We start from the raw sequence: 9,165 nt of genomic DNA, 5'->3' as shown, positions 1-9,165 counted from the left end.
TCTGGTAAACCAAATAAAAATGTAGTGCTGGAAAAATAATCTGATAAAAAACATATTGAGCCCCTGACATAAATTGTGTTAAAATTGAATATCATAGCCTATATTTTCAGAATAAAATACAACAAAGAATTAGAACAGATAACACGATTAAATTTATCTAAATTAGGCCTTCGCTTTGTTCATAACAATCAGAACATTTTCTCTACTACCTACATCAAAAGCCAGATTAGAGGTGTGAAAATTGGTTAATCATGCAATTTCTTCCTATAGAAGTGATCTCTGAAAACCCCTTGATGTTTTCATTTAAAGAAGGGTTAATACAGGACCAGTAAACCCCCAAACCTAGTCCCTCCATTTGTCCGTCCATATTTAAAAGCTATTTCAAGTGTTTTTGTACTCGACTCTAGATGGCGCTGCCAACTCACTTCACACGGTGCTGTCAGTTCACACCAGAGTTGTCTTTTTACTCGCACCTCCCGACCCCACTCCCTGGTTCACATCCATAATATCCGGTGGCAAGGGCAGATCTATGGTGACAAATGCGTCTTCCGGTGAGTACTCCCATCCCGTGCTATTATGATAGGCCATCTCTTCCACCCAACCTCCGTAATGGACGTCAAGATGGCCGCCCCTCTCTAGTTCTGCCTGGTACGTGGAGCTGATGTCGGTTATCCTCTGAAATCACACGAAACAGGTCGAAGTGAATTAATTTAAATTTAATACCTAATGATAATAGAGATCTGACAGAGTGTCGATTATTGGTACCCAGCCGACCATAGGTGCACTTACTCTAAAAAAAGAAGGGCTTTCCTCATTCACGAATAAAAGGGAAATTTGTTGACACAGGGGAGTATCGAACCCGCAACTTCTCAACCGTAAATCGGACAGTTTATGATAATAGAGATCTGACAGAGTGTCGATTATTGGTACCCAGCCGACCATAGGTGCACTTACTCTAAAAAAAGAAGGGCTTTCCTCCAGTCAGTTTCTATTGAAGCAGTGGGCAATTTTCCAGTGATCACTTTTCCGAAAAGGAGCTAAGCAAGAAGGTAGACAAAAATCCAAATACCTATACAAATTTCTTGACCCCGCCGGGAATCGAACCCGGGTCTCCCGCGTGCAAGGCGAGCGCAGTGACCACTACGCCATGGGAGATGACTACATCACTCAAGTATGGAGTCTAGGTAACTAAGTTCTAAGGTCTTCTTTAGTGACGGAGGGTTTACCCTTCACTCGGCGGCAAGTTACCCGGCTCCTCATATTAACCTCACCCAGCCTGAATGGGGCCGGGAAAAGGGAAAAAGAGACCGAAACGGATTGCGAGAGAGAAATAAAAGGCAGATAAAAGGGAAGAAGGGGAAGGCGAGATAAAAGGGAGGGGAATAAGGAACAGAGGAACGAACATTTTAATTTGTTTTTCTCTTTACTTTGCGCCTTTTATTCGTTTTGTGCCATTCTCCCGGAGCGTGGCGCAATTTTCCAGAGACTAAAATGAATTGTCGTCCTTTGTTTTTCGGAATAAGTACCTACCTAAATAAATAGGAAAATAAACAAACACGCTCCTGTAGTGGCGGCTGGAAACGTTTCTTTTTGGGATTTAAATTTGCTCCTAGTTTTTCATTTTATTATTTTTTCTATTCTGAACTAAAATTAGTGGATGTAGCTAAATTTCCGTAGAAAAAGAGTAGGTCTAACATTTGCACCAGAACCAAAAATGTCACTGATCTAACGATGACAACAACACCGGCCCCGCTGGGGAGGGAAAATGGAAAGAAGGAGGAGAAGAAGAAACAGAAGAAGGAGGAGTATTCGAAGAAAAATAAGAAGAAGAAGACGAAAAAGGTTGTCCCTGGCAAAAGGGCGGATAAGGAAAAATCCCTGGGGAATTTGGTCTCTATAAATCCAAATCTCCCTTTTCATCCTACAAGCTCTCTCTCTCTCTCAATTTGCTTGTTTTAAAATTTCTATGTTTACGTTTATTTTCCTTTCATAATAATTCCTCCAATTCTATTATTATTTTTCCCTCTTTGTTTTTGCATTATTATTTATCCAATTATTATTCTTTGAGCTCGAATCCTGTGTTCTCTTTCTGTAATTTGTTTTTTGTTTAACAAGGAAAGAAGAAGGGAAATAAAGGAAGGACGGACTAAAAAGAGCAAAAGGGAAATATCCACGTGGCCCTGAGAAATATTTTGCTTAATCCTTTTTACTTTCCTTATTTATTATTATTTTTTATTTTGTTTTTATATTGAATTCTAGATGTATAAAAGACTTGAATACACAGATATTTAGCTTTTTGCACTGTCCAAAGTAGAAAAGCATTCAAGCCCTCATCACAAAATTATTTAGACAACGAATTCCAGTCCACCCTGTAGATGACGGTAATTAAAGGCGATATGGAGAGTTTGTATGGAGACTCACTTTCTGATACACCCTGTCAATCTAGGTTGAATGCTAAATATCGCCATGAAGGGCTCCTTCTAATGTCTCTAAAATACGGCGTGTCCAAATCTCCAGTTGTAATCAATTAAGGCCAAAATTTCAAGACATCAAAAGGCCGTACTCAGATAAGTCTGAGAGAGAAAGTCATATTATGATTCACAACCTACTAAGATAAGTTTGAGAACCAGCCATATGATTCAGTGGGTTTGTACATTCTTCTGCATTGGTACCTACATCCTACTACATAGATTTTTTTTAAGTTTGACAGGAGATAGGAGAAAGCCGACCGTTCCGAGAACGAACCTTCCGCCCCGGACACAAAAAAAAAAAAAAAAAAAAAAAAAAAAAAAAAAACTGATCTGAACTTAGCGAATTCGAAAGTTCATGATTTCCTGTGTCAAAAATATTTTGACTTTTTCACTGCTTTTTAAAGTCTTGATTATCTACTTTCGACCCTTCTTTCTAGTTCTTTTAAAGCATGTTTCAAAAGTTTCGAGACAGGTATTTCGGATCACTTTCCAAAACCCCAGTACCACCCTGTATTGGGAACGACTCTTATCAATCTGGTCGGTAAAGTTGGTGGGTAAATCTATCAAGCGACCAAAACCAGTGAAACCACTTTCTATCGATATCCAAACCCAAACCCCTACCTAGACTGGTGAGTGTTATACGGATCATATAAACATCAGTGGCGACCCTGCGACATGCGACGGACCAGGAATAATAAAGTAAGTGAGTGGTCCAGTTCCAAAAGTGGACAATTTTAAGGAAAACACAAAAAACTCATATCTTTTGAAAAAAGTAACGTATTTTATTATTATTATTATTTTGGTCTTGAAAGAAGCTAAAATCTAAGGGAATCTGTTGGTATAGGTATATGGTATTTCTGCCAAAGTTGATATTAATTAGTTATGTTCCAGCAAATACCTATTCTTTCTGTGGACGCATCCTAATTTTTGATTTCTCCAAATGGTTTGGTAAATAACTTTTTCATGTTAAATCCCCTCGTCCTTCTTCCACACTCTTGAAACAACTTAAAGTTCCAAGTTCAAACAAGTTTTCCTAGGTTTCCTCTCCAAACACAAAACTTTCCATGTATTTCCAACATAATCATGTAGTATTTCAGCATTTCGTTAACAGTTATGCTGATGGGGTAGACTGTTGGAATTATTTGCATTTTGAATTTAATGCTGAGCAAACAACATTGTAGAGAGTGTGCGGTTTTGGGAAACTTTTTGAGTCTTTTTGCGAAATTTGCTCACACACCGAGAGAATTGAGGGGGGGAGTGGGGGGGATAAGGGTGGATGGATAAAAGGGAGAGGGGAAGCGGAGAGAAAGAAGGGGAAAGATAAGAGAAGGGGAGAGAAGAGTAAAGAGATGTAGGAAGAAGAAGAAGAGTAGAACGAGGAAGAGAAGAAGGTGGAAGAGATTGAAGGGGAAGAGAAGGAGAGAGAGAGGGAGAGAGAGAGAGAGAGAGAAGAAGGAGGACAGTGAGAGGGAGAGAGTGAGCTGGAGGGAGGATAGGATATGGAGGGGGAAGGAGAGAAAGAAGGATATGTATTAGGAAGGAGATAGAGTGAGTGGAAGAAGGAGGGGAATGCATGAAATGAAAAGTAGATGGGAATGGGAGGGAGAAGGAGAGACATAGAGGGGAGAGAATAAGAGAAGCAAAAAGAAGAGAGATAAAAAGATAGGAAGAAGGAGGAGGAGAAGGAGAAGAAGAAGAAGAAGAAGAAGAAGAAGAAGAAGAAGAAGAAGAAGAAGAAGAAGAACAAGAACAAGAAGTAAGAGAAGAAGAAGAAGAAGAAGGAGGAGGAGGAGGAGGAGGAGAAGAAGAAGAAGAAGAAGAAGGAGGAGGAGGAGAAGGAGAAGGAGGAGGAGGAGAAGGAGGAGAAGAAGAAGAAGAAGAAGGAGGAGGAGGAGAAGGAGAAGGAGGAGGAGAAGAAGAAGAAGAAGGAGTAGGAGGAGAAGGAGAATAATAAAAATAAGAAAAGTTGGAGAAGGAAGACGAGGATAAGGAGAAGCAGGGGATAAAAACAACAAACAGATACAGTAATACACTATTTTTTGAGCTTTGTGAGAGGTACCTTTACCACTGAAATTATAATCAAAGGTAGATCTTTTAATTTGAGGGAATATTATAAATTTATTATCAACCATACACACCAACCTCAGTTGGTGCAGTGGTTAACGCACTTTATTTTAGATCTGGCGGTTGGTAATTCGAGTCCGAGTCAAGTCATAAAATTTATTTAGGTGAAATAATCGGGGAACGATTTTTGTGACAAGCATTTAAATATCCCTTAACACAGTTAAAATTTTCTTTTATTATTAACCAAACACACCTACTTTTGTTATTATCATTATTTAGATAAGGTATAAGAAACGTAAGGAGGTAGGTGGGTAGGTAAAAAAAAGTTTCCGCTATAAAGAGAAAGAACTTTCCACAGCACACTCACACAGAATGCTTGCTCTGGCTCAGTCAAGGGCATAATTTTCATTTATTTCCCTCTCTCTCTCTCTCTCTCTCTCTCTCTCTCTCTCTCTTTCTCTCTCTCTCTCTTTCACATTACATTTTCTCTGGGGAGAAATATTGTTAATTTTCTTTTTTTCCCGCTCTCAAGTGTGGTCGAAAATGAAAAGATAACGCGGGAAGAGAAAGAGGGGAGAAGGAGAAGATGAAGAAGAAGAAGAAGGAGAAGGGAGAGAAAAGGAGGGGAGAAAGAGGAGAGGGAGGTTTTTTTTCCTGTCCGAAAATGCTGGCAAGAGAAAAAGTAGGTATGGTGAAGTTTTTGAATTAACTCAAGTGAGAGATAAAACGAAAGAGGAAAAGGAGAGGAGGAGAGAAAGGGAATTAAAAGAAGAGGAAAGAGAGAAAGGTAAAGAGGGAGAAAAAGAATTGTGAAAAAGGGAGAAGGACAAGAAGGGGGTAAGAGGGAAGGGAGGGAGAGGTAAAGAGAAATATGAAGGCATCGAGTAGGGGAAAAATGGAAGATAAGGTGAGAAAAGGAAAGACGAGAGAAAAGGAAAGACGAGAGAAAGAGAGAGAGAGAGAGAGGGAGAAGGGAGGGAGATTTGATCTGAAAAAGAGGGAGGGAGGGAGGGAAGAGGGAGGATTCGTTGGAAGAAAAATGAGTTAATATGTTCTCTACCAGATGAGAAGGTATAGGGGAAGAAGGGATGGATGAAGAGAGAGTGAGGGAGAGAAAGAGTAAGGGATGAATGGAGGGAGATAAAGAGGGAGGGAAAGAAGGGAGGAGAGAGAGAGAGAGAGAAAGAGAGAAAGATACAACAGGGACCAATTTATTTCTGAATTTCGCTTCGCTCTTTAACACGGTACGTCTCTCTCTCTCTCTCTCTCTCTAGCTGTAATCCAACATTTGGAGGGGATAAAATGAGATAGAGGGATTAGATAGAAGAGGAAAGGGAGAGAGAATGAGTGAGTAGGAGAAAGAGAGAAATAGGTAGAAATGAAGAGGGAAAGGAGAAGAGGAGAGAGAGGAGGAGGAGGAGAGGAGGGGAAATATATATGAAACTCATTTTTAATAGCAGCATAAAGAAAGAAAAATGTTTTTATTTTGGGGGAGAGAGAGAGAGAGAAAAAAGAGAGAGATAGAGTAGGCATAATGATTCCTAGAAGTTTAACCCATCCTTTAGGGCTGTCTAGCCCCTACACCTAAGCCTCAGATTGGGTTTTTTGTGTAAGGGAATTGGGAAATGATGATGCGAAATTAATATTTTTATAGCAGCATAAAGAAAGAAAAATGTTTTTATTTTGGGGGAGAGAGAGAGAGAGAAAAAAGAGAGAGATAGAGTAGGCATAATGATTCGTAGAAGCTTGACCCATCCTTTAGGGCTGTCTAGCTCCTACACCTAAGCCTTAGATTGGGTTTTTTTGTGTAAGGGAATTGGGAAATGATGATGCGAAATTAATATTTTTTTTCGTGTTCATGTAAGAGTAAGCTCAAAAGCTCATTCCTCTGAGCCCTTGCTTTTTTTATTTTTATTTATTTATTTATTTTTGTGGCTCGATATTAGTATTAGGTGCATACTCTCATTCCCTCTCTCTGAAATTTTAGGTTAAATTGGACCTTTTTTTGGCTGAATTCTGAACTTTACTGAATCCTAAATTTTACGCCTACCTACCTAGTTTATCTTCTACAATCTACACAAAGGTACCTACATACCTATAATCTACACATAGGTACCTACGCATTTCAGCTTCAATACCTTCACACCCATGTTGCTCAGTGCTAAAAAAAAAAAAAAAAAAAAAAAAAAAAAAAAATGTCCCCTTTTGGAACTGGGCTACTCATGTGATCTGTTCCAATTTATTCGACCCTATCGGCCGAGATCAGTCCATTTTTCCCCTTTTATCCCCTTCTGAGATTGATCTATCTCTTGACCATGCTTTCACTTTCATCACCAGCCTATAGATGGCCTACTTTCGGCCCACTTTTTCCTGACCGCCGCCACTGGTGGGCCACTCTGAATGACCCGACTCACACGTGATATCATAGAGGCTCTACTGGACACTCTCTCGGAATATGAATGAGATGTGGCCGTCTATGGGGGGCCAGGGCCGATGTTAGGAGCCCTTTCTCTAATTATATATTTTTTTTTAAGAGGTTTGACAGAGGGAACTGTAACTGCTATGGTCTTATCGTCCCGAAATCGAAGATAGAAGGAAGACAGGATAGGAGAAAGCCAGCCGTTCCGAGGGTCTAATTATATTAACAGTTAATATAGTTCTATGTATTAGTCAATCAAGATAGGTCAGAGGGTTTTAATTTTTAGGGTTAGAAGCACCAGTTCCTGTTAGATTACCTGAAGTTAATAAAATTTGGTTTCTTGTTGGTTGCCCAGCCTAGTTAGCTTGGTTGGTAGCGCGTCTGCCTTGCAAGCGCTAGGACGCGGGTTCGATTCCCACCCGAGGCGTATTTTATCCTGACCGGATAATATTTGTTCTCGGAACGGCTGGCTTTCTCCTATCCTGCGTTCCTTCTCTCTTCGATTTCAGAACGTCCAATAGCCCAAAGAAGGTGTTGATAAGTAAAACTACACTCTGTCACACAACGAAAGGTTTTGACATTCTGCGGAAAAAGTGTGAACGTAGTGAAGCATATTGTAGTGAAAAGTGTGAGCTGGATGCAATTCAACCGGAATTAAGCCCAACATCTAACCTCAGTGCAACGGAAGTTTTAGTTGAAATAGTCACACCACTATTTAGGGTCCTGAGCCAATACGAGAGCACTAAAAAGCAAAAGGAAAGTAAAAAGTGCTATCCTTTAAAATTTCGAAAAACCTATTTTACAATAAAACTATATCCGGGACTTCTTTACACGATTTAGAACTTTAGACCAACCATATTCCTATAGTGACTAGAACCAAGAACGTTCTGCAAATAAACCTCTAATGATACCAAAATTCCTAAAATCGAGCCTCACAGTTTTGATATTTTTTTTTATCAAGAATTTTAGCCGTACCAGATTGTTCGTTGAATGCCAAAATACTCCTCAGGACTTATTTTCACTTTACTTACACTCGAATCTTATAACTTTCCGATATGGACATACAGGGTGTCCCAGAAGTGAAAGACTTTCGCAGAAAAAGGGTGGATTTCTAAGAAAAATTTCAGCAGAAAAACTTTCATATGTTCACCCTATTGACTATGGCTTTTTCTCAGAATTTCTGAGTAGTACGCTCGGTCTTTTTAGCTTGAAAGGGGTATTTTCACTTTACTTACACTCGAATCTTATAACTTTCCGATATGGACATACAGGGTGTCCCAGAAGTGAAAGACTTTCGCAGAAAAAAGGTGGATTTCTAAGAAAAACTTCAGCAGAAAAACTTTCATATGTTCACCCTATTGACTATGGCTTTTTCTCAGAATTTCCGAGTATAAGTACGCTCGGTCTTTTTAGCTTGAAAGGGACGATAGATTCCTGTCCGGGGCGGAAGGTTCGTTCTCGGAACGGTCGGCTTTCTCCTATCTCCTGTCAAACTTAAAAAAAAAAAAAAATCTATGTAGTAGGATGTAGGTACCAATGCAGAAGAATGTACAAACCTACTGAATCATATGGCTCTTTCTCAAACTTATCTTAGTAGGTTGTGAATCAGAATATGACTTTCTCTCTCAGACTTATCTGAGTACGGCCTTTTGATGTCTTGAAATTTTGGCCGTAATTGATTATAACTGGAATTTTGGACACCCTGTATATTAGAGACATTAGAAGGAGCCCTTCATGGCGATATTTAGCATTCAACCTAGATCGACAGGGTGTATCAGAAAGTGAGACTCCATACAAACTCTCCATATCGCCTTCAATTACAGTCATCTACAGGGTGGATTCGAATTCGTTATCTAAATAGTTTTCTGATACCTGTCTTCCTTCTCTCTTCGATTTCGGGACGATAAGACCCTAGCAGTTACAGTTCCCTCTGTCAAACCTCTTAAAAAAAAAAAGAGAAAAAAAAGAGCTTTTCAATCCTACAATCTGGAGTGTATTTTCCTTTCGGAAACCGACCCTTGACCACTGTTCCATTCTGTTTCTATTGAAGCAGTGGGCAATTTTCCAGTGATCACTTTTCCGAAAAGAAGCTAAGCAAAAAGAAGACAAAAATCCAAACACCTTTCTTTCTGTGGACGCATCCTAATTTTTGATTTCTCCAAATGGTTTGGTAAATAACTTTTTCATGTTAAATCCCCTCGCCCTTCTTCC

The 9,165-nt window shown here is 39.5% G+C and overlaps 1 protein-coding gene across 1 annotated transcript in view; it reads right to left on the bottom strand.

Moving 5' to 3' along the window:
* Window positions 1-231: 231 nt before the first annotated feature.
* The window catches only part of LOC103515431, a 67,442-nt gene continuing 58,508 nt past the window's right edge, over window positions 232-9,165 (bottom strand). The window contains exon 7 of the mRNA XM_008480373.2: window positions 232-675. Coding sequence (XP_008478595.1) covers window positions 445-675 — 231 coding nt within the window. The 3' untranslated portion in view covers window positions 232-444. The remainder of the gene's footprint in view (window positions 676-9,165) is intronic.

The sequence above is a fragment of the Diaphorina citri genome, unplaced genomic scaffold (genome assembly GCF_000475195.1).
Source record: "Diaphorina citri unplaced genomic scaffold, Diaci psyllid genome assembly version 1.1 scaffold1339, whole genome shotgun sequence".
Classification (NCBI taxonomy): Eukaryota; Metazoa; Arthropoda; class Insecta; order Hemiptera; family Psyllidae; genus Diaphorina; species Diaphorina citri.
Note: the sequence above shows the minus strand (reverse complement) of the source record. Positions and strands in the feature narration are given on the sequence as shown.